The sequence below is a fragment of the Microtus pennsylvanicus genome, chromosome 12, assembly GCF_037038515.1.
Source record: "Microtus pennsylvanicus isolate mMicPen1 chromosome 12, mMicPen1.hap1, whole genome shotgun sequence".
In the NCBI taxonomy this organism is placed as follows: Eukaryota; Metazoa; Chordata; class Mammalia; order Rodentia; family Cricetidae; genus Microtus; species Microtus pennsylvanicus.
Window position 1 is genome coordinate 90,221,183 of NC_134590.1, and position 25,377 is coordinate 90,246,559.

Here is a 25,377-nt window from a genome sequence, read left to right on the forward strand (position 1 = left end):
GTAACCAGGCCCAGAAAGACAAATATAGTATGTTCTCACTCATAAGTGAATATCAAACATAAACCAAAGGATAACCAGCCTTTGCTGATCCACAACCCCAGAGAAGCCAGAACCCTCATCCAGAAACAGATGGAAACAGATGCAGAGATCCACAACTAACCACTGGGTCAAGCTTCCGGAATACAATGGAAGAGAGAGAAGAGTAGTGATATGATCAAAGAGGTCAAGACCATGCTTGAGAAACCCACAGAAACAGCTGATCTGGGCTAGTGGGAGCTCACTGACGCTGGACTGACAATTGGGGAATCTGCAGGTGACAATGCTGTGCCTTGGGCAGTTTGTGGAAATACTAGCAGTGGAACCAGGATCTAACCTTAATGCATGAACTGACTTAGTGTAGCCCACTCTCAATGCTCGGCCAAAGCACAGGGCTGCTGGAGAACCTTGGTCCTGCCTCAGTGAGGTGATGGGACAGATTTAGTTGACTTCCCAGAGGAGGCGGTACCCTCTGAGGAGTGGATGGGGACTTGGGATTTTGGATTGATATGTAAAACAAAAGTTTAAATGAGAAAAAAAGGGGTGAATTATTTTATTGAAGATATTGCTGCTTCAGATCCCACTGAACCCCAAATCCTAAACCTTTCAGAGGTGTGAGTTTCAGAGCCAGTGTTTCAGGGACTATAAATTCTGGTTCATGATGGGGCAGAGATCGGATGTCACTGAGAGAAACTCACCCCATGGACAAGAAGGCGGAAACACAGGGTTGGTAACAGCAATGATCACAGACAGGGCCCCAGATCATCTCACACCAAGTGTAACAGCGCATCTTATATCCGACTTTTTAACTAAATGGATGATTCGGGTGAAGCAATGAAACTTAAAATGTCTATTAGGGTTGGCAAGAAAAGGTAAAAAATAATTCCTAACGCGTGCCAACCAAAGTGAACTGCTTCACCGTGATCAAATATTTTGACCTGATTGTTATAGAGTGTGAAGGGAACACAGTAATTATTCTCCCCACGCAAAATGTATTATTTATTAAGCATTGGCTGAGATGTGTGCCAAAGGGCTAGATATTAAATAGCTGTTGTGTCTAAATGTGCATCCAAAGAGATCCGTGTCAGGAGAATCATAGAGAAGAGATGGGGCTGTGGCTGCCGGCTCCAAGCCATAGGATTCCTTCTGAGGCTTGTCACTGTGGTCGTCACCCCCCTCCTGGTCCACATAGTCATTGATCACATGGATTTTGACAGTTGCTTTATCATGTATCCCTGCACTGACTGTTCCCTGCCCAGCAGCTTTAAGAACTGTTTCATGTTTATACAAAGCAGGTCACATTCCTTCTTTCTTAAAACCCTCCGAAGATTCCCCACTTTTCTTAAATACCCAAAATCCTTCTGGTGGCCTCACAGCCCCCGCCCGCCTTCCTCTGCTTTGGCCAGACTGGCTCACATCTTTTCCTCAGCTCACAGACTGTCCCCTCTCTCTGCAAAGGCCCTCCTCAACCAGATCCTCTACTCCAGTGGCTGACATGTTTGACCTTACTGGAAATCACCTTCTGCGTCCAGCCCTGGGGCGCGTCAGATGTGCTGGCGGCCCACCTTATAACAAACAGCACAGCTTACCTCATGGTCCTTGTCAGCTGGGCGGAGAATCTCTTGTTGCCCGCTGCTTCCAGAGGGCTTACAATAGTGCCTACTATGCCCTGGAGACCTGGAAATAGCTCAGATGAGTGAAGATCACATTCTAACCGTAGTGTAGGGCCCTGCACGGGAACCAAGTGCCAACCCAGCTTAAGGAAAAGAAAAACCACATAGCTAGGTCCCTTCATGTCAACACGCTGAGTTCCCCCTTGGCCCCCAAGGACATGGACAGAAGGTACTAGCATGCAGGTAGGAAAATGAGTACTGTGTTTATGTTACAGCTGGCAGGGTACTCTACCTAGGTAGAGACTGTGGCTGGGCCAGGAGATGCTGTCTGTGTTGGTTTTCTGCTGCTTTTGTTTCTTGTGCTGTTTGGCAGCGGCCAGTGCTGGCTGTAGGCAGGTGGGACAATAGTCCCTGTGCAGGCTGTGGGTGTCTCAGTCATGAACAGTGGTGTGGCCACTTACAGCACTTGGCATGGGGTCTGAGGTCCTTGGCCCTACAGACCCGACAGCTCCCTGAACTCTGCCAGGACCAGAGCCCTTATTTTGTCTTCTCTGGATCCTAGAGCCTTTTCATTTCCTTTGAACCTCTGTCTGGGGGACTAGCCTCCAGCAGCACAGGGGGGCTAGCCTCCGGCAGCACAGGGGGCTAGCCTCCGGCAGCACAGGGGGGCTAGCCTCCGGCAGCACAGGGGGGCTAGCCTCCGGCAGCACAGATAAGTAGCTGGCAAAGACTTTCTGGCATTTTTGTTTCTTTGCTCAGATGTGTGTTTCCCTAGCTGTACAGGGTATTTTAGTTTTGTGCAACTCCTTTTGTGAGTTTTCTTTTTCTTTTGTAGTTTCAGGTCTAATATTTAGGTCTTTGACCCATTTTGAGTTGATTTTCGTTTTAGGGTGACAGTGATCTCAGTCCTTGACACTGAATATTCAGTTTTTCAAGCCCATTATTGAAGAGATTGCTGCCTATTTTGGGAATCAGTTGACGATGCTGGTTTGTTTCTGGGATCGCTTCTCGGTTTGTTCCTCTGCTTGTTTTTACATACATGCTTTGCCGTGGCCACTTCGTAGCATGAACGGAAATCAGATAACATGATGCTTGGTTCCTTTTCAAAAGAATGGCCTGCCTCTGGCCTGGCTGGAGACATGATATTCTCATCTGCTCCAAAGATGAGAACATTACATATGGTTGCGTTTTTTCTGAAGAGTTAAGCCAACTGGACCGACCTATCAACCTTAGGAGTCTACCTCATAGGAAATCTGAATCATCCAAAACCATGCTAAGGAGATGGAAGGACTAAGTATCCCCTTACTGAGATAATATATTTATTCTTCTCAACAAGCCCTCTTCCATATAATCACATACAGAGCCTCCATCGTGTGGCTTGCCCATGTACTTCTGAATACTGACTCAGGAAAACCTAACTTTTTCTTGTCTTTCCTCTTTTCTTTTGACTCTGGCCAAGATCCTAAGTCTGTCTCCCAGGACACTGTGGGATTTCTCACTCACTGTACGAATCAACTCGTCCCTTCCAGCTCCACAGCTATTTGCCGACCTCCATTGCTAACCTTCCTCTCTTGGGCCCTCACTGCAAGGGCCTGACCACTACTCTCCTTTCTTCTCGTCCCTCCCAGTGGTTGCTGAAGGTTAGCTGGCGCTGTTCCCTTTCTCTCCAATGAAACTCTGCTCAAGCTTCCTCAGGAGGCTGTTTCTAAACTTCTTTTCTTTAAATTTTACCTTTAAATTATTCTTTATTAAGACTTTTAAATGCAGTCTTTTCTCATTTTACATGGCTATCCCCATTCCCACTCCCTCCCCTCCTCCCACTTCACCCTTCCCTCCATCCACCCCCCATCCACTCCTTAGGAAGGGTAAGGCTTCCCATGGGGAGCCAAGCAAGTCCATCTGACACTTCACTTTGAGGCAAGACCAAGATTCTTCCCCCATACCCAGGCTGAGCAAGGCATTCCTCCAAAAAGAACATGCTTCTAGATGCCAGTTCAAACACTAGGGATAAATCCTGGTCCCTCTGCCAATGGCCCCACAGACTGCCCAAGCCTCACAACTGTCCCGTTCATTCAGTGGGCCTAGTTTGGTCCTGTGCTGGTTCCCCCACTATCAGTCCAGAGTCAGTGCGCTCTCACTAGCTCAGATCAACTGTTTCTGTGGGTATCCCCATTATTGTCTTGACCTCTTTGCTCGTATTATTGCTCTTCACTTTCTCTGGATGGTCTCTGGTAGCTTGGCCCAGTGCTTCACTGTAGATCTCTGTATCTGCTTCCATCAGTTGCTGGTTGAAGGTTCTGTGAGGACAATTAAGGTAGTCACCATCTGTTACAAGGAAAGCCAGTTTAGGCGTCCTCTCCACTGTTGCTTAGAGTCTTAGCTGGGGCCATCCTTGTGGTTTCCGGAGAATTTCCCTAGTGCAATGTCTCTTGCTAGCCCTTTAATGACTCCCTCAATCAAGATATCTCTTTCCTTTCTCTCCATCACTGTCCTTTCCCCTTTTTGAGTATCTCGTTCCTTCATGTTTTCTCCTTCCTCTCCTTCTCCCCTCCCCCCTCCCCCGTTCCTTTCTTTCCTCCTTCCACCCCCACCCCCTGCCAGTTTTCTCAAAAGGTCTTGTCTGTTTCCCCTTCTCAGGGGAATCCATATATGTCTCTCTTAGGGTTCTCCTTGTTGCCCAGCTTCTCCGGGATCATGGGCTGTAGGCTGGTTGTCCTTTGCTTTACGTCTAACATCCACTTGTGAGTGAGTACATACCATGTTTGTCTGAGTCTGGGTTACCTCGTTCAGGATGATAAACTTCTTATTAGAGTCTAAGAAGCCCATAAAGGGAACCCCAAGTTCTCTAATAACAATATAGGTTACAGTGTCTATTATTTATGGCTTTATTTATGTACCTCTTCCTTTTTGCATATTGCTGCATCTAGCTGGCCTTGGGTCCTGGAACCCTGATAAGGCAAAGAAGACCAACCAACACACACACACACACACACATACACACACACACACACACACACACACACACACACACACACACACAGTAAAGCCAGTATCTGGCAGGGTTTTGCTATTGCTACCACTGCAACAGGGAACCTCAGCACGTTTATTAAGTACAGCCCAGGGTGAAGGACTAGCTTAGCACTGTGAGCAGTGACCTCAGGCTGGAAACGTCTGGGAGGAGCAGCTGCAGTTGCTGGCCTTTGCACACACTGGTCAGTCCTCCATACACACTCATTCAAACCTCAGGCTCTGGGGAAAGGGTTGTTGTTGTGCTTTCCTGTCGCTTTAAGGGACAAGCCACGCCCACTCCCATTACCTCTGACCTACCCACCGCCATCTCACCCCTTCCTTTTCTGTCCCCTTGGCGTGAGCATGCGTGTCTCTCTGTCTCTCTTTATATCTCTATTTTCTCTTCTCTCTCTCTTTCTCTCTCTCCCTCTCTCCTTCAATAAATGTTTTATAGCTACTTTTTGTGTCCATGAGTCTGCTCACAACCACTGCGCGTTGGGAATTCTGCCGCGTGGCTTCCCGCTGATGGGAATTTGGGGGGGGGGGACCCTCGCATTTTAAGAATAACAGTTGTCATTTTTCTTGAGCCTGGGTCACATGGGTGATGACTTTGCAGCTGGTCTAAGCCTTGGAGTCTCCAGCATGGTTGTGCCCTTCCTTATCAACCGTCCATTTCCATTTCACTGAGGACTTCATTCGCTGAGGGCTTCCTCCACCCCCTTTGAGTACTCACCAGTGCAGAGCTTAGTTTATTTAATAATGTCACCACTTTTGCCTCATCCCCTCTTCCTCCAGTGTCATCACTGTCATCTCTTCCTCCCTCCCCTTGCTCCCTGACGCTTCCTTAAAACTGCTTTGTGTCTGGGCCTTGTGCCCAGAGTCTGGCATATGCCAAGTAAATGCACTACCCGTTCTTCATATTTCAAAAGACTTGCTCTCAAGTTCAGATATTCTTCCTTTTCTTGATCTAATCTGGTATTTAGGCTTTTTAAAAATTACATTTACTCCTTGAGAATCTTATACAATGTGTTTTAATCATATTCAGCAACCCCCAATTCCTTCTAGATTAATTCTACCTCCTTACCCACCCAACTTCATGCCCTGGGGCATGGTTCACCTCTCAGAGGCCACACCCTAAAGAAAACATCCTCTCCAGCAGCTATCAAATGCTCAGGCAGGGCTGAGACTTCACGGCCACCCCAACCCCCTTTTCTGACTTGAACTTGGGCAGGTCCTGTGCGCGCTCTCACAGTATCTGTGAGTTCATGTGGGCAGCTGCCCCACTGGTCCTGAGAATGTGGATTCTGTATAGTCACCCTCCACCTCTGACCTTCACAGTCTTCCTGCGCCCTCTTCACACTGTTTAGACTTTTGACTGAATTTTTATTTCTGTTAGTGACTGTTCCTTTCTAAGATTTCCATCTGATTCCTCTTTAAAGTCTCTTTGATGACTTTTCTCATCCATATACTCGTCTTTCTAACTTCATCTGTCTGTCTGTGGTCTCTTGAGAACTCACTTCAACTTTTTGCTGTGCGTTTTGTCTGGATTGACTTCTTTAGGCTCTGGTAACGATGATTATGTCATTTTAGAGACTCACTACCTTATTTTTCTTGTTTCTTACACTCCTATAGTGAGATTTGCCCGTCTAAGAAATTAGTTGTCTCTGCTGCTCCTGTGGAGCTGATCATCTTATTAAATAGCTTTTCCTGAAGTTGTGTCTTGGGATGCTGGTTTGCTAAAATGGTTGACTTTGTTTCTAGCTGGCACCATAGTCTCTCTGTGGCTTTTTTCCTGTCTATAATTTGTGGTTATTGCCCATAGTGTATTCACAATAAAGTCAGTGACCTACCATCCCTGCCGGCCACACAGGCGTGGGGACACTAGCAGCTCAGCCTGGTGCTGTGTATGCCGCAATGAGAATGCATAGCTTGTTGTGTAGCTGCTCTTGCAATGGGACTGGTGGCTCTCATCGGGCTTTAGAGGTTTCTTCTCTTACTGTGATGTTAGCTTTGCAAATAACAAAGGCTTCTGGCTCTGGTGGACCCAGAGCAGTGGTTGAGAGTTGCCCTCTGACCAGTCAGCGGTGCTGCCCCAGATGCTGCACAGGAAGAGGTGGGAACAGAAGCTGCAGCGTGTCATCTGTGGTATGCACATTTGCTCCTGACCACGGCCCACAGGGTGTAAAGCAACAGCAACCATGTAGGCTGATTTTAGCGGGAGCCTCCGTGTTCCCCATTGCTGTCATGATGAGTCTGGCTCTACCTGTGGTAGTTGGAGCTGAAGACTCCATAAACCTGAGGGTGAGGCAGCAGTGGGTCACAGGGTACTGCATCAAAGTGCAGGGTTAAGATGTGGCAGAACCTGCACCCACGCTTTCAGCCCTTGCGAGGCAGAAGTCCACATGCACCCTGCCATCCCTTTGGTCTTGGGAAGTGTAACATGGAGGGCCTGCTTGCTGGAGTTTCTGTCCTGCCCAGTTCCCACAGCTGGCAAGTCCCAAAGTCACACAGAAGTCTCCATAAGTTATAAACTGATTGGCCCATTAGCTCAGGCTTTGTATTAGCTCTTAAAACTTATATTAACCCATTATTCTTATGTATGCTAGCCACATGGCTCGGTACCTTTTTCAGCCGGGTTCACATCCTGCTTCTTCTATGGTCTAGGCAGGGCTATGGAGGAACAGGCTTCCTCCTTCCCAGAATACTTCTGTTCTCATTGCCCCACCTCTACTTCCTGTCTAGTTGTCCCACCTATACATCCTGCCTGGCTACTGGCCAATCAGTGTTTATTTAAAATATAATTGACAGGATATAGAATTGTCCTGCACCAGGAAAGCATGTCCCTGAGCACCTGGTTCTGAAGAGATTTTTCCTTCAGTTTTCTCTGTGGTGAGACACCTGTGTCCCACAGTTGTTATTCTGGGTTAAGTTGGGTTAGTAAGACAGCTACCCCAAGCCAACATTTAGAATGTCTATGGGGCCCCAACTTCAACCCGTAGCTTCCTGTTAAAGGTAGCCTCTGACTAAAGCACTGAAAATTCTCTGGGCGTGAGCATTTTTCCAAAGCGGGACTGCTGTGCAGAGAGTGGGCTGCTTCCCTTAGCGTACCACAAACCTTCAAGGACTCCTAAATTCATAATCTCCCACAGCTATGGTCTCTAGCGTCTGGACTCTCAATCAGTCATGGCTCTCCTGGCGAAGGAGAGTCTCTCCACCCTGGCTGTGGAGCTGGTGCTGGCAGGTGCGCTATGCCGTCACCACAGACTTTTGAATCTTACAATGTTACTATTTCTCCTGTTGATTCACAGCATTTGCCCATATCCTCCTCAAAATGTCACCATGCACTATTATTTTAGTTATTTGTGTAGAACTATAGGTGCTTGTCTTACCAAGTGTCCTGTTGCTATGAAGAGACACCATGAATATGGCAACTCTTATCAAAGAACGCCTTTAATTGGGGCTCCCTTCCAGTCTCAGAGGATCAGACAGGCATGACGCTAGAGTCATAGCTGAGAATTTAAATCCTGATCTGAAGACAGTGGGGAGAGAGAGAGAGAGAGAGAGAGAGAGAGAGAGAGAGAGAGAGAGAGAGAGAGAGAGGAAAGACAGAGGCAGAGACAGGGCCTGGCTTGGATTTTTGAAACCTTAAAGCCCACCCCCAGTGATACAAGGCCCCCAACAAGGCCACGTCTACTCCAGCAAGGCTTCACCTCCTAATCCCTCCCAAATAGTTCCTCTAACTGGTGACTAAGCTTTCAAACATATGAGCCTGCAAGGCCATTCTCTTTCAGACGACCACAGGACACCTCTATTCAGCTTTTTCTTTTTTCCTTCGTCCCTTCCTTTCTTCCTCCTTCCTTCCACCTTCCCCACTTCACTTTCTTCCTTCTGTTTCTGTTATTTTGAAGCAGAATCTGCCTGAGCTAGCTTTGAACACCTGCTGATCCTCTTGCTTCAGCCTCCTTAGTTAGTGCTGAGATTACAGGCATAACCTGTTGACTGGTACCATAGTCCCACCGCAGCCAGGATCGGGTCCTGAGAGGGAAAGAGGGGTCAGCAGAGGAAAGAGGAGTCCAACCACCAGATGTTTCGCACAAGCTGTGTGAGTAGCTCCCCGAATAGCTGGAGCCGTCTTTATTTATACTTCAAAAACAAGCATGATTTTCCCACCTTCCAGCATTAGCCTCCAGAAAAAAACAAATAGGTTCTTCTCAACTTTTACATCAAAACAACTTTCAAACCAAAAGCCACACTCAGCATTTTGTTAGCTTGGCTAAGCATCAAGCCAGGTACACCCTGTCCTTACGAAGCTGAAAGGTGATGGACGTAGATGCACATTCTCAAGGACAACAGTGGTGTTTAAAACTTAACAAAGCATGTTTACAGAAATAGGGGTGGTTTGCCATAAACTGCCTGCGTTTTGTTAGCTTGTATTTCTCCAACTTCTCCTTGTCCTGCAAACGTTCCCGCATGCCCAAGCCTCTCTATAAAGGGCAGACTTTGATAAGGCCCTCTTTGTCCATCTTAATGCTTTTTCCTAGAATTAGAGGATGCAGTTAATGTCCGCTGTGTTGCCTTCTTATATGTGCCCATTTCCTCTTACGGCCTCCGATCCTGTCAGCCTGAATCAGAAGGGTTCCCAGGGTCGGGGGTGACAGCTGGTGTTCCCAGATAAGAAGCCAGAGAAGCACCAGTTCCCAAAGAATTTTAGGAGAAAATATTTTGGGAAAATGAGGTTTTCCAGGAATGATTACATCTGTCCCATGAATGACTAACAAAGTGAGCCCATAAACCACCCCTAGAGTCATCAGCATCACGAGAGAGATGCAGCGGTATTCTGTGCTGGCCCGAGGTCCACTGGTTCTTGCTGAGTGAGAGACCATCTCCAACGGGGGTTGGCCTCATGGAGACCCGTTGGACAAGTGTTCATGCTGATCCAAAAGTAGGCCACAGATTTGATATTATTTGATAATAATGATAATATTTTTATCTCCCCAGTTCTTCTCAGATCCTACCCACCCAACTTCATGTCCACTCTCTCACTTTCTCTCTCTCCCCAAAGTCAAAGTAAAATGAAAACCAAAAAGTAAAAAAATCAAAGTAAAACAAACAAGCAAAATAAGACAAAAAATATAACAAAACAATCCCCCCAAAACCCCATGAAGTCTGTTTTGTGTTAGCCAACTATTGCTGCCCTAAAGTGTCTTGAAATCCCTAGTGACACTCCATCAGGGAAAGCAATTTTGCCTTTCCCAGCAGGCGTGATTTGCCAGGAGCTTCCTAGTTAGCAGTGGGACCTGGTGTCACCTCCCCGCCTCAGTGCAGGGATCTTGTCTAGTTTGCACCTGTGCAGAGCTTGTGTGTGCTGCCACAGGCTCTGTGACATGATCATATATGTGTAATAGGCTCTGTGACGCGGTCATATATGTGTAATAGGCTCTGTGACGTGATCATATATGTGTAACAGGCTCTGTGACGTGATCATATATGTGTAACAGGCTCTGTGACATGATCATATATGTGTAATAGGCTCTGTGACGCGGTCATATATGTGTAACAGGTTCTGTGACGCGGTCATATATGTGTAACAGGCTCTGTGACGTGATCATATATGTGTAACAGGCTCTGTGACATGATCATATATGTGTAACAGGTTCTGTGACGCAGTCATATATGTGTAATAGGCTCTGTGACGCGGTCATATATGTGTAACAGGCTCTGTGACGCGGTCATATATGTGTAACAGGCTCTGTGACGTGATCATATATGTGTAATAGGCTCTGTGACGCGGTCATATATGTGTAACAGGCTCTGTGACGCGGTCATATATGTGTAATAGGCTCTGTGACGCGGTCATATATGTGTAACAGGCTCTGTGATGCGGTCATATATGTGTAACAGGCTCTGTGACATGATCATATATGTGTAACAGGCTCTGTGACATGATCATATATGTGTAACAGGCTCTGTGACGCGGTCATATATGTGTAACAGGCTCTGTGACGTGATCATATATGTGTAACAGGCTCTGTGACATGATCATATATGTGTAACAGGCTCTGTGACATGATCATATATGTGTAACAGGCTCTGTGACGTGATCATATATGTGTAACAGGCTCTGTGACGTGATCATATATGTGTAACAGGCTCTGTGACGTGATCATATATGTGTAACAGGCTCTGTGACGTGATCATATATGTGTAACAGGCTCTGTGACGTGATCATATATGTGTAACAGGCTCTGTGACGTGATCATATATGTGTAACAGGCTCTGTGACGTGATCATATATGTGTAATAGGCTCTGTGACGTGATCATATATGTGTAACAGGCTCTGTGACATGATCATATATGTGTAACAGGCTCTGTGACACAGTCATATATGTGTAATAGGCTCTGTGACGTGATCATATATGTGTAACAGGCTCTGTGACGTGATCATATATGTGTAACAGGCTCTGTGACACTATCATATATGTATAAATCGGTCCTTTTTTGTCTAGGTCTGTTTCCTTGGAGTCAGCCCCCTCCTCTGGCTCTCACAACCCTTCTGCCCCTTCCACGTAGATTCCTGAGCCTGAAGGGGAGGGGTTTGGTGAGAACAACCTGTTTGGGAGTGAGTACTTTCTGCACATTGTCCGGTTAACTGCCACCCCACTGCGAGAAGAATCTTTTCTTTGGATGCACAAATCTATGGTTATAGCTGTGTGTCATTCAGAATCGTTTTATTGCGAGGTTCATTTAGCAGAATTTGGCACCGAGTTTCCCCCAGGCACATGACATGTCTAGCCTCAGGTTCCAGCCCAGTTTAGCAATATCAGATTTGGGTCCCATCTCATGAAGTGGGCCTTACATACAATGAAAAGGTGCTTGATCACTCCCATAACTCTGTGCCACTGTGTTGTGTCCCTGTACCTTGCAGGCAGATCACAGGGTTTGTAGCTGCTGTCATTCAGGATCACCTTACTCCTCCAGTAGCGTGCCGGCTCGTGACCAGCCTCACGAGTGCTGGTCCATAGGGGTGGCGCTTCTAGCTGAGCATCCGGTTTCTTCATGTTCTGTGACCCTCCACCTCATTAAGACAGGGTTGCTCACTGAACCTAAAGGTCACCTATTGCTAGACTGGCTGGTCAGTGAGCCCTGGGATCCTCCTGTCCATGTCTCCCATGTTGGCATTATAGGTGTGTGTCTCCCTGCCCACGTAGGTGCTGGGAATCTGGACTTAGGTGCCCTTGCACAGCAAGCCCTTAGGCCCCCTGAGCCACTCCCAGTCTGGTGTGAATGTGAAGTTTCTGTGTGGTGTTCTCAGGGTCCACAGATGGTTCTCTGGAGCCCATCACGGTCCACAGAGTTGATAAGGTCTCCTCCTAAATCACCGTTGTCCGTGGGCAAAGGTTATCCGTGGAATGCCTGCTTGTTTAATTTTTCAGAAAACTGTGCGGGCATTTTGCCCTGCCTCACTGGGCCTTGGCTTTTCTAACGTGCTGGGGTGGCGTTTTCAACCTCAGCTGAAGAACCTTTACTTACCATCACCTGGATAGCACCCTAGCTGGGCGTGGGGGGCAATGGTTTTCAGCTTGCCCGACCCACTCACCCCTACCCACGCCACTGCACCCACACCAAGCGAGAGGAATGTCGGGGTGGGGTCCAGACATCTGTCTGTTTTAGATACTTCATGAAGACTCTGGTGCATGGGAAGAGCTGGGGAGGTTGCCCTGTGCTCTTTGCATGCCTTCTGGCCTCAGACTGGGTTTAACCACACTCCTCCCTCCTGCCAGTTTCTCCAGGCACATAACTGGGAGAAAGGCCATTTTGGTCTAGCGCTAATTTTCTCTGTGTTAGACCAGCACTCTGCCTTCTGAGGGTTTGCAGGGCTGGCCCTGCAGAACAATAAAAAGAATCAGCCGGGAAAGGTAAGGAGTAGCTGCCTCTCAAGGGGAGGAGCCCATGACAGCATCCTCAGAGCTACTGGATGACTTCCCATGGGGCTAGAGTCTGACCCCCACATAGAAGGTTCTTCTAGATTGAGGCGTGACCTTTCAAAATGACCCCACTGTGCAGAAAGTCCTGCTGGGTAAGAATAATTGCATATGTTGATGGATTTCTCAGATGTTAGGCGCCAGGCCCCTCGTTGCTGTGGAGTGAGAGTGCGGATGTCATCTTGCTTAGAGATGTGGGAACTGGAGATTTGAAAGGATAAATAGCTCACGGTGCCTGGAGCTAAGCGGGCTGGCGTGTAAATTTATCTGTTCGATTAACTCGTGAACAGTACGCATTGCCCTTTAACGATGAGGCCCGTGTCGATGTTGACAGGCCAGCAGTCCTTGTCAAGCCAGCCTGGGGACTGAAAGGGTGTTGTTCTCTACTTTCCGAAGGAATACGAAACAAGGGCGAAGGGTTAATTCGAATTTGGTTTCTGCTCTAGAGGATTGTTCGGGTTTGGCTGGGTAGGTTGCTCTCTACTGCCACCTGCTGTCCACACGTACCATGCGCAGGCCAGAATTAAGCCTTTCTCAGCCTGGTACACAGAGGGCGTGAAACCCAACATAGACGCACACTATCAAAAGCACACACAGTGTGTATATCAAAGGAGAGCACTTCTGTGACTTTAAATGATGAAAGCAGTTTTTCTTGCATTTCATTTAGCTACCATCGGGTTTCTAACCGTATTCTAAATAGTAGCCTGTTTCCGGACTCCCAAAGCCGAAGGCAAGGAAGCAAAGACAGCTTAAAACTCATGGTGCAATCAATGGCTGCCTTGGCCAGCCAGCTAGGGCCGCGATTACAATCCTGTTCTCTGTACTTGTGTCAGAAGTGTGAAAAGCCAAACCTGGTTGGACAGAAGAACGAAGTCCTGCAGCCTAGTCAGGGAAGGGTCACTCTGTAGGGTCTCTCCAAATGCCCGGGGGCGGGGCCTCAAGGCTTTGCGCACCACGTGGTCAGAGGCCCAGTAACCGCGTTAGGGTCAGAAGAAGCAATTGGGCCTGGCTTGAATCGGCTTTCCCACTGATGTGCCCTTGGGAAGTGATTTCTATTTGAAATGGTTGTCTCAGAAAAGAAAGTGACCCAGCATCATTAAGGGGCCTTAGAGTAGGCTAATCTGATATGACGAAAGATAACTTGTCTGCTTGAAGAATAGAAACGTTGGTCTCAGAGAAAATGGTCACAGCTCACTAGGTTGCTACAAGTGATGAAGGTGACTGTTCCCTTTTCTCTTTTGCCCGCTCTTTGGTCTCTCCCCTTCTCCTTCCTTTTTGTCTCTTTCCTCTCTACTTTCCCCATGTTCACGTACACGTACCTTGTCAGTTCAGCCTCCTTGCTTTTGCTGAGTGTTCAGTTTCCCTGATAAACTGGTTAAGTCACTAGAAGGGTTTTTTTTTTAAAGGAATTCTATAAAAACGCAGATTGTGAGATACAGACTGGAAAGCAGGTAGGGGCCTCTGCTTTCTCTGTCTTAATTTACATTCTGAAGTCCTTTCCCAGCCAGATCCCTGGAGCCCCTCCTCGGAATTCCCTCGATGCAGTCTGAAAACACTGGGTGCCATGTAACTTGGCAGGCTCATCAGTCTTGGCAGAGTTGGAAAATCCATCTTGGTTTCTGAGTGTGTGTGTGTGTGTGTGTTGTGGGTGGTGTTGTGTTGTGTGTGGTGTTGTGTTGTGTGTGTGTGCTAGTGTTGATGTTAGGTGTCTTCTTCGATTACTTTTTGATACAGGGTTCCTCACTTAGCCCAGTGTTCACTGATTTGGCTAGGCTGACTGTCCAGCAACCCCAGGGACCCTCACAGGTCCCCAGAGCTGAGATTGTCGACATGTGACATTGTGTACAGCTTTTTACCTGGGTGCCAGGACTCGAACTCATGTCCTTGTGCTTGCATATCGGCTGCGTCACCAACCGACCGTTTCTCAGCCCCTCTTGAGCTGCTTTTTAAAAACAGACAAAGGCTAAGGGTTTCTTAGTCCTTCTCTGAACTCGTTCCCTCACCCACAGAGGTTACGGCGGTGGAGGAAGAATAAATGTTTGCACACTGTACCAGATAAAATGCCAAATGTCAGGCAAAGAGAGTTATCTCACATACAAATAGCTTTGTGCCAAAGGAGGAGGGAGGGAGGGAGGGAGGGAGGGGAGGAAGGGAGGGCAGAAAGGAGTGGGGGAAAGAGACCAGAAGACAGATAAATGAAGTATCTTATGCACCTTTGAAGACCATACATCAGGATTGCAGCTAAGGTTTTCAGAAATCCAAAACCACCAAACAGTTTTCCTAGTATCCCATCTGACTTAGCATTACTTGTGGGTTATTTTTAAAAAATAGATTTTAAGAAAATTATTGAACACCAGGCGTTTATTTTATTCTCTACAAAAACGTGTACCCAACATAGTATTCATGGTATTTTCAAAAAACCTTTAACATGCCGGGCGGTGGTGGCGCACGCCTTTAATCCCAGCACTTGGGAGGCAGAGGCAGTCAGATGGAGGCCAGCCTGGTCTAGAAAGAGCTAGTGCCAGGACAGGAACCAAAAGCTATGGAGAAACCCTGTCTCGAAAAATCAAAATAAATATAAAAAAATAAAAAATAAAACCTTTAACTTTTACTTTATCAATTCAATCATAAGATTTCCAAGGATTAAAGCATACATATGGTTGAGAGTAAAGAGCAGGTGAGCTGAACGAGCGGGTATCTCTGAGGGGCTGGTTTTAGGACAGGGATGGTCTCCCGACATCAGAACATCGGCATCCCACCTACAGTGATGGTCTCCAGACATCAGCATCCCACCTAACAGTGACGGTCTCCAGACATTAGCATCCCACCTAACAGTGATGATCTCCTGACATCAGCATCCCACCTAACAGTGATGATCTCCTGACATCAGCATCCCACCTAACAGTGACGGTCTCCAGACATCAGCATCCCACCTAACAGTGATGGTCTCCCAACATCAGCATCCCACCTAAGAGTGATGATCTCCCGACATCAGCATCCCACCTACAATGGCAGGCATTTTTGCTTGAAGTCCATGGTCCACATGAGGGATCTCATGGGCGAGGTGTAGTCCATGGGTTCTGACAAATACATAGTGACATATATAAAACAATTTCGTGATCCTAAAAACAACCTGCGCTCCATTTATTCCTTGTCCTAAAATTTCCCTTTCATAATAGTGTTAGTAGAATTTTGTGATAAATTTTTGTGAAACTTTTGATATAATTATTTTTATTAGGTCTTTCAGCATATTAAAGTTATATTTTTGACCAATATATATGTTTTAAAGATATGAAAACTTAATTGCTTTACATTCCTTTTACTTTGAAAGGGGATCAGATTTGAATGATAAGTTACAAGGTCGTCATAATTATAGTCTATCTCTGATCCCCAGAGAGCAAACTATTCACCCCTGGACATCTGACTAACCAGGAATAAAGGGAGACAAGTCCTACATGTTCAGCTTCAGGAGCTCTATACACAGCAGATACCAAGGCAGCTCAGGCTCCAGAGTAGACTGCAGCCCTGCTTCAGGAGAGTTGGGGAAATGGAATTTCTGGTGTGTTGAACTATGTTGTGAGACAATTCCCTGCAGAGGTCAGTAGGTAACAAACTTAGGAAGGAACTGAATGGACCAAAGAAGCTCGAGATCACAGAAGGTTAGGTTTGCATAAAGTCTGATTTTTCTACTGTTTAGAATGTAGTACTTAAAATATGTCTTCTGTAAAAGCACATAGGTTTCCTGAGTCAGACAGAGCAGTCACTCCAGCAAATAAGGTCACAGGTGTAGGGGTAACGTCCAACGTGCCAGCCGTCCGGGACTTAAGACAGGTAGCATCAGATGAAAGAGCATCTTGGCGGCATCTTGGTGAAAGAGCGTTCATTTAGGTGCTGGCTTTATGTGTGGACCGTGTAAAGGAATGCTGTTTTCTTCCACAGGTCTGTCTATCCGGAGCGTGTGCTGGAAGGCCGACCGCCTCCTGGCGGGGACCCAGGACAGCGAGATTTTTGAAGTGATTGTGCGGGAGCGGGATAAGCCGGTCCTCATCCTCCAGGGCCACTGCGAGGGCGAGCTCTGGGCCTTGGCCTTGCACCCCAAGAAGCCTCTGGCTGTGACGGGCAGTGACGACCGCTCTGTCAGGTGAGGCTGCAGCAGCCGCCACACCTCACCTACTTCCCTGAGATGAGAGATTTCTTCCGCCCGAGTATGTCTGTAGTTTAAGGATAAACCCCAGCTTAGGGACTCCTTCTCTACTTTGGAAGCAAGGACATTAAGCTGGCTCCTTACATGTTTTTGTGTCTTTTCCGGCTCCGTCTGGAGTCATGACAACCTTTTTGGACATGAAAATGTGTGACTACCAGTTGTCTTCTTAGTTCAAGAGAAGAACCAGACACACTTCTCTTTGGTGAAACAAGAGTTCCGTTCCTGTGCTTGTCCCTCTGCAGGGGGATTGTTCAGCAATTTCAGGATTTAATTAGAGACCCTCATTCCTCAGGAGACCTGCAGCTCTGGTTTTAAAGTTATGTTCAGGACACGAGCAAATTATGATTATTGTTGCTATTGCTGTAAATTCTGAAATAGAAATTTAGACATTGTCATCAAACAAAGGCGAATGCTGATTTCTGAGATAATGTGTACTTTTGTCAGGGCTTACATGGTTCGTTTATTTATTTCTTTGTTTTATTTATTTATTTATTTATTTATTTTCGAGATAGGGTTTCTCTGTGTAGCCCTGGCTGTCCTGAAACTCTGTATAGACCAGACTAGCTGCAGACTCAGAAATCAGCCTGCCTCTGCCCCCCAAGGGCTGGGTTACAGGCGAGTGCCACCACACCTGGCTTCATCTGTCGTTCTTCAAGAGCACAAGAGTGGATCAAATGACCAAAATGAGCCAGCCTCCAGCACATTGACAACTGCAGTACTCACCGAGGTTGGAGTGCGTTTGAAAACCTTGAAGAGCTCGGCAGCAGAGAGGCCACAGGGAAAGTTAAGAGTGATCACTACATCTTAAGTTAAGAGTTGATCGATTATTGTTTCTGAACTTTAGAAGCTAAAATAGGACCTTGTCAACTATGCTAAAGGTCACTTCCTTTCTTTTCTACTTCCTGTATGAATTTATATAGCTCTCAAAGCATAGTCTGCTGTTTTGTTTTTTAGTTTCTCCAATGTGAGAACCTCATTAATTGCAGACTTTGTGGAAACAGTTAGTGTCTTCGTAGGCAACATTTGCTGTATGCATCCCTTGACTTTGTTTTTTTCTTTACCCTGGATAGAGCACTCAAACTGCCCAAAACAGTGCCCAAAAGTTAACCAAATGTCTGTGCCCCCCAAAGTTAACCAAATGTCTGTGCCCCCAAAGTTAACCAAATGCCTGTGCCCCCCAAAGTTGACCAAATGTCTATGCCCCCCAAAGTTAACCAAATGTCTATGCCCCCCCAAAGTTAACCAAATGTCTGTGCCCCCAAAGTTAACCAAATGTCTGTGCCCCCAAAGATAACCAAATGTCTGTGCCCCCCAAAGTTAACCAAATGTCTGTGCCCCCCAAAGTTAACCAAATGTCTGTGCCCCCAAAGTTAACCAAATGCCTGTGCCCCCAAAGTTAACCAAATGTCTGTGCTCCCCAAAGTTAACCAAATGTCTGTGCCCCCCAAAGTTAACCAAATGTCTGTGCCCCCCAAAGTTAACCACATGCCTGTGCCCCAGTTCCTATCCCTCCACAGCAAAGAGCTCCCACATGCCCTTGACTTTTAGATTTTTACAGTTGAGTCCCGCAGCTGTCAACATGGCTGAGGAGCTCATGCTGGCGGTGCTCAACAGTTAATCTCACTAGACATTTGAGTGTATTTTTGCAGAACTTTGAAGTAAGAAGGGTAGAAGCTGTGCTTTCTTGAGGTTCGCTTAGCAGCCTCAGGGGATAACCCAACTGACCAAGGAGTGGTGGCCTCTTCATCCTTCTGAAGTAAAACTCACATCGCCTAAAAATAGTGCATGGTTAAAAACATCACGAGGTCACCAGGAATAGATGAGGTATGGAGAGGCTACATGAGCTTTCGACTGAAGACTTCGGGCTTCCTGAGGGACCAGGTAGGCGCTCACTGTGCAGCCCCTCCTCCCTCCCGACAGCTGGGTGCACTTGAGGAAACTGCCTCGTGAGACTGACACTTGTTTTAGGATTCCAAGTTCTTGGTCCTTCTCACAGACATTTGATGTGTGTGAAGAGAAGACCATATTAAGACAGCCTTTGCAAGGCCAGCTCCGCGGTAAAGACGTCCTCTGCCATCCCGACGACCTTGGAATTCACATGGTAGAAGGCGAGAATCAACTCCCAGACATGCGCTCAAGCGTGCGTTGTCGTCACCATCATTAGAAAACCTCTCACAGAGATCCAATACCACCACACAACCCAGACGCTCCTATCTGCATAATATAAATATTTCCTCTGGGTTTGCTTAGCTTGAGGTACCCGGAATAAGTGTTGTGGAGCCAGGAACCCTATGGTTAGTTTTGTTCAACGCTCTGTGAGCTCTGTTTGCCTCCTGGTCTGTATTTCTCCACCAGAAGCTGCACTCTTTGGCTACTAGCACCATGAAACATTGCCCTACCAATAGTAGCCCATGAGCAAAGCCCTGAGACTGTTGAGTGATAACCATGAGTAAACTCTGGAGCGATCCTACAAAGAAACATCATTTATTCTCTTCTCTCAGATACCCACACACATACCCAGGGGAGCCAGCTGCTGGGATGTGTGTTTCTGTCTACATATGCTTACGTACAGCGACTTGGAAAATGTTCTCGAAAGTTCATTGTAAAACTAACCGGAGCAGCATGTCCTGGCTAGTTTCACTGTCAACCTGATATAAGTTAGAGTCATCTGAAAAAGAAAAGAACCTCAATTAAGAAAATCCCTCCATAAGATTCACCTCTCAGGCATTTTCTTAATTAATGATTGATGGGGAGGGTCCAGCCCATGGTGGTTGGTGCTAGCCCTGGGCTAGTGGTCCTGAGTTCTATAAGAAAGCCTGTGCAAGCCATAGAGGCAAGCAGAAAAATCTCTCCATGGCCTCTGCATCAGCTCCTGCCTCCAGGTTCCTGCCCTGTTTGAGTTCTTGTCCTGACTTCCTTCAACGATGAACAATGTTGTGGAGAGTAAGCCAATACACCCTCTCCTCCCCAAGTTTGTTTGATCATGATGCTTCATCACAGCAATAGTAACCCTAACTAAGACACAGCCCTAGCCATTCCTACCCTTGGGGCTTGGTTAACAGCCATTGGCATAAATAAAGGACAATTTCTGATTTCCAAAGAGAAGACTTTGCAAAGAGGTGTTTGGATTTTCTAGTCTGTGTATCCTAAAATCTTTGCAAATTTCACCTCATATTTTTTGTTAGGTTTTCTTTTTGGATTTTTTTGTTTTTTGGGTTTTTTTTTGTTTGTTTGTTTGTTTTTTGAGTGATGGAAGTGACTCAAAGGCGGACAAAATCCTTTCCCAGATGTTCTGACAACATGGTGAAGGGCGTGGGTGTGAAGTTACTGTGTGAAGAGCAGGTTTCCTACCCTGGGTGGGAAGACGGTTGAGGGGTTGGTTCGGTCTTTATTTGATCCTGTTCTTGGTCCTTAGGCTGTGGAGTCTGGCCGACCATGCCTTGATTGCCCGCTGCAACATGGAAGAAGCAGTCCGTAGTGTCTCCTTCAGCCCGGACGGGTCTCAGTTGGCCCTGGGCATGAAGGATGGCTCTTTCATTGTTCTCCGAGTCAGGTACATTCCTTACTGAAAATGATCCTCTGAGATGTTCCTTTGTTAAAAGTTAAAGAGTATCCTGGTCATAAAATATGTCACAGTGCTAGGAAATCCCTTACCTGTGATTCTGAAATCCAGAACACTGGAAATCCAGATGTCTTTGGTAAACTCTTTGGACATAGAACCTAACCCAGTGACTTGATGTGAAGTCTGTTAGAGTCTTCAGTCTCTTCATAGAAATAATAGGTTGTATGATTTGCTGCAAAGAAATACTGTTTTTCATGGAGGATGCTATCCCAGCCAGTACTTTTAGAAGTTCCTTAACACATTCCACACTGACCCTTTGTAAGATCCGAGTGAGATCCCAGGAACTTGAGACGGGAGTTTGTGAGTTTGGTAGTTAAGCCGGAAAAAGAAGCAGAAATTGTAAAGCAGCACCCAACAACACTAAATTCTTATAAGTGAGCTTGAATCAAAGATTTCATGTGTAGAATTGGTAGAGAACTGGAGTGTTTTCTGCATGCTGACATCCTGTATTGTTTATACTGGACAAGAACTGCCACTTCCCTGTGGAACTCCTCTGAATGAATTAGTTGTTCCCTTGGTTTATCCTTTTTGTAATTACAGCAAAGAAGTATAGCTGAAAAATAATGCGGCGTGTTTTATGTGGAGAAAATTCTGTACAGTGTGGAGAGCTCTTAGCACAATTTATTGCTCTGAATCCTCATTACCACCCACATATAACTCATTACCAAATTAGTGGGCAATGTTTCCATTCACTGCTGATTGACTGATGATAAGGTAGTCAATTACCAAATTTCCTTTTAGACGGAACTCTCAAGTACAAACAAAGGAAACCCGTGCAGTTAGTGTGTGTTGTTATAGCACAGCAGAACGCTGCAGTAAATGATAGAAGGTGTAGGCCCGGTTATGTGGAGGCAAATCCTTGCTGCTGTTGGATGCACTCGGTCTGTTTTAGAGCTGATGAAGCCATCTTCATTGGCTCGGGCAGCCTGAGTCATAATCCTGTCTCCTAGTTGGAGGGGGAAAGTAACCCCAGTGAGCTTTCAGACACAAGCAGAAATTAATGTTAGCAGAACTTGGCTGGCTCTGTGCTCTAGTGAATGATCGTGCACACAGGAATATATGGCAGCACAAATTGCACTGGGTGGGCTTTAAAAAAAGATGAGACAAAGTCAGGAGGTGGTTCTGGATTTGGTTGGGAAAAGAGGGTGAATACAATCAAAATGCATTGTGCAAACCCTCAAAAAATTACATTTAAAAAGAATTTGACCAAAAAAGATCCCTAATGTTTTAGTGATTCAGCATATTCTTTACATCCTTTCATGGTGAGATGAAGGGATTGCATAGCATTTTGATTTTTTTTTTTTTGAGACAGGGTTTCTCTGTGGCTTTGGAGCCTGTCCTGGAACTAGCTCTTGTAGACCAGGCTGGTCTCAAACTCACAGAGATCCACCTGCCTCTGCCTCCTGATAGCATTTTGATATTTAAAGAGTAGTAATTGTCTTCTTTTAGACCCATTCCTTTAAAGTAACAATAAGCATAATAGTTTAGTGAGTGACAGGATCTCACTCCATAGCCCTGTGTGGCCTGAAACTTGATATGTGGATGAACCGGCCTCCAGCTCCCAGAGATCTGCTTGCCTCTGCCTTCCAAGGCTGGGGTTAAAGGCGTGCGCCGTCACATCTGCCCTCATTTATGCTTAAGACATAAACAGCTGGCTTATTTTTACACTAATTTTGATGTGTTTTGCCTTTCTGCATTGCATATTTTAAAGTGACTTTTAACTCTAACTTTTAGATAAAATTTTCAACAATACATAGTTGAACATGAAAGCAAATATTCTTTGTGTTAATTAGGCTTTTATTTTTACTCTGAGGGCACAAAATACTATTTTAAATGTTTGTTTTAGTTTTTAAAAGCAGGATATAAATTGTAAATATATCATATCTTTTATTAAAATAAATCTTTTAGTCTCCATAGAATTTTTCTCTCTTGTGACACACCCCTTTCAGAACACAACCTGGATTTTCTATTTCTCGATTCCCTGACTGTCACTTTGCGTTTTATTCCTACAGAGATATGACAGAAGTGGTCCATATCAAAGACAGAAAAGAAGTCATTCATGAAATGAAGTTTTCCCCAGATGGTTCTTACCTGGCGGTGGGGTCCAATGATGGCCCTGTGGATGTCTATGCTGTTGCCCAGCGGTATAAGAAAATAGGAGAATGTAACAAGTCGCTTAGCTTCATCACGCACATCGACTGGTCTCTGGACAGCAAATACCTGCAAACCAATGACGGGGCTGGGGAGAGACTCTTCTATAGAATGCCGTGTGAGTCCTAGGGAGATGCGTATGGGAGATGCTCGCGAAGAGCAGACTCGTGGAGAAATGTAGGGGCATGTCCTATGACCTCAGGATAAGGGATGTTCTCTACAAGATCCCTAGGTCATGGACCCTCAGAGAAAAGGTTAATGAGTTGGGTCACACAAAAAGTTTTTAAATATTAGGAAACTCTGAGTAAGATTTAAAGATGAACATACGCTGGGCCTAAATACCCATGTTGTTCTACTGGGCACATCATAGGCAGAGCAGCACTTAGACTGGCCCGAGCCTGTCAGTGGTACCTGGTGGGAGAGAACTAACACTGCACAATGCTGATTAAGAATATGCACAGAAGGGGCTGGAGAGATGGCTCAGAGGGTAAGAGCACTGCCTGCTCTTCCAGAGGTCCTGAGTTCAATTCCCAGCAACCACATGGTGGCTCACAGCCATCTGTAGTGAGATCTGGCGCCCTCTTCTGACCAGCAAGCATACAGACAGAACACTATATACATAATAAATAAATAAATCTTTTTTTAAAAAAAAAAGATTATGCACAGAAATGCTTGCTGTGCCAGGGACTGCAGGAAACAAAACTGCGGCAGAATCCCTAAGAGGCCGTCCGCGTGAGGAAAGTCTGAATGTGCAGTCTCAGGAGGCAAAGCCACGAGGAACGGCCCCCCGCCAGCATGTGTCAGTCTAGGGAGATCTCAAAAGGATGCTGCTGAGCAAATAAACGCAAGGCGGTACGCGCAGTGTATGCTCACTCAAACAAAATTGTTAGGACGTTAACATAAGTTCACATATTTCCACCTCTTACATCATAGCGTGTGTTGCACATGCATGGGTATGCTCAGCGTTCCACCCAGCGGTCCACCCAGGGGATGGGTTATGCTAAGGAAAGAAAACGAAATGCGGTTGGGGGAAGAGCACCCAGTGGACTTGAAATGACTCTGTTCTTAAATTCTGTTAGAAAGAAGCTGGTGCGGTGACTCCGCCCTGCAAGCCTAGTAACCTGAGCTCAGTGCATGGAACCAGCATAGAGTGGAAGGAGAGAACTGACTTCGTCAAGTTGTCCTATGACCTACACATGCACACACACACACACACACACACACACACACACACCACAATAAAATAAATTATTTTTTTAATTCCATGATGAAGACAAATATTGATGCTCGGTGCTACAAACTCTTGCTCCGTATAGCAATCTGTAATCTTCTATATAATGCAATACTTTGTCACTTTTACAAACAGATGACCTGAAATAGTTGTTCCTGGCGCTTCCAGGAATGTGGAGTCCACGGCTGCTTAGCTCTGCATGCAGGCCGCATGCTTCCCAAGCTCCTCTTAATTCCAGCCTCTTTGTGCTTTGCCATTTGTATTGTTGATTGACACATTTCCCAGAAGGCGAATGACTGAACAGCCAATCCACGAAATGCTCACACGTGCCTCTCTGCAGCAGAAACCGAGGGGAAGGATGGAAGCCATGTGTGCTCCGCCTGCCAGGCAGTCACAGCAATGTGAACACCAGGGTGTCTTCGTGGTAGAGATTCTGTATTCACCTTTTGCTGTGCTCTTGCTGCAGCCCAGATTCGGATGCTGGGATAGGGAAGGGGTATCGGCGAAGAACTGTCCAACTACCAGATGGGTTTCACACAAGTGGCCAGCCCGAATAGCCCTAGCTGCTGTCTCCCACACCATCCGGCATTAACTTCCAGTGAAAACAAATATGTCAATTATGTTTTTCCCAATTTTTACATCAAAACAGCTTTTATTTTTTTAATTTATTTTTTTAAAATTATCTTTTCTCTTTTTACATACCAATCCCAGTTCCCACTCCCTCCCCTCCTCCTGCTCCCTCTACCTTTCCCCTTATCCCACTCCTCAGAAAGGGTAAGGTCCCATGGGGAGTCAACCAAGTCTAGTACACCACTTTAAGGCAGGACTAGGCCCTCCCCACTACATCTAGGTTAAGCAAGGTATCCCTCCAAAAAAAATGAGTTCCAAAAAGCCAGTACAAGCAGTAGGAATAAATCCTGGTCTCACTGCCAGTGGCCCCATAGTCTGCCCCAGCCATGCAACTGTCACCCACATTCAGAGGGCCTAGTTTGGTCCTATGCTGGTTCCTTCCACTGGACTTTGGGAGCTCAGCCCAGTGTTACACTGTGGATCTCTGCATCTGCTTCCATCAGTTGCTAAATGAAGGTTCTATGATGACATTTAAGGTAGTCATCAATCTGACTACAGGACCAGGCCAGTTCAGGCACCCTCCCCACAACTGCTTAGGATCATAGCTGGGATCATCCTTGTGGATTCCTGAGAATTTCTCTAGCCCCATAATGGCTCCCTCAATCAAGATATCTCCCTCTCTGTCCTTCCTCCATCAGGCCCATCCAGTTCCCTCAAGTTCTCCTCCCCCTTTTCCTTATGCCCTCCTCCCCTTCTGCCCACCCCCCACGCTTCTAATTTCCTCAGGAGATATTGTCTATTTCCCCTTCCCAGGGGGATCCATATATGTTTCTCTTAGGGTTGGTCTTGTTACCCCATTTCTTTGGGGTCGTGAACTGGAGGCTTGTTATCTTTTGCTTTACATCTAATATCAACTTATGAGTGAGTATATACCGTGCTCATCTTTCTGGGTCTGGGT

General features: G+C 46.2%; 1 protein-coding gene across 2 annotated transcripts in view; it reads left to right on the top strand.

The window, feature by feature from the left end:
* The window catches only part of Eml6 (EMAP like 6), a 251,244-nt gene that overhangs the window by 121,117 nt on the left and 104,750 nt on the right, over positions 1-25,377 (top strand). For both annotated transcript variants that reach the window (XR_012907211.1, XM_075942518.1), the window contains exons 7-9: positions 16,581-16,782; positions 20,261-20,398; positions 22,480-22,736. Coding sequence is in view for 1 of the 2 variants with exons in the window: in XM_075942518.1 (XP_075798633.1) it covers positions 16,581-16,782; positions 20,261-20,398; positions 22,480-22,736 (597 nt within the window). In the remaining variant the exon portion in view is untranslated. The remainder of the gene's footprint in view (positions 1-16,580; positions 16,783-20,260; positions 20,399-22,479; positions 22,737-25,377) is intronic.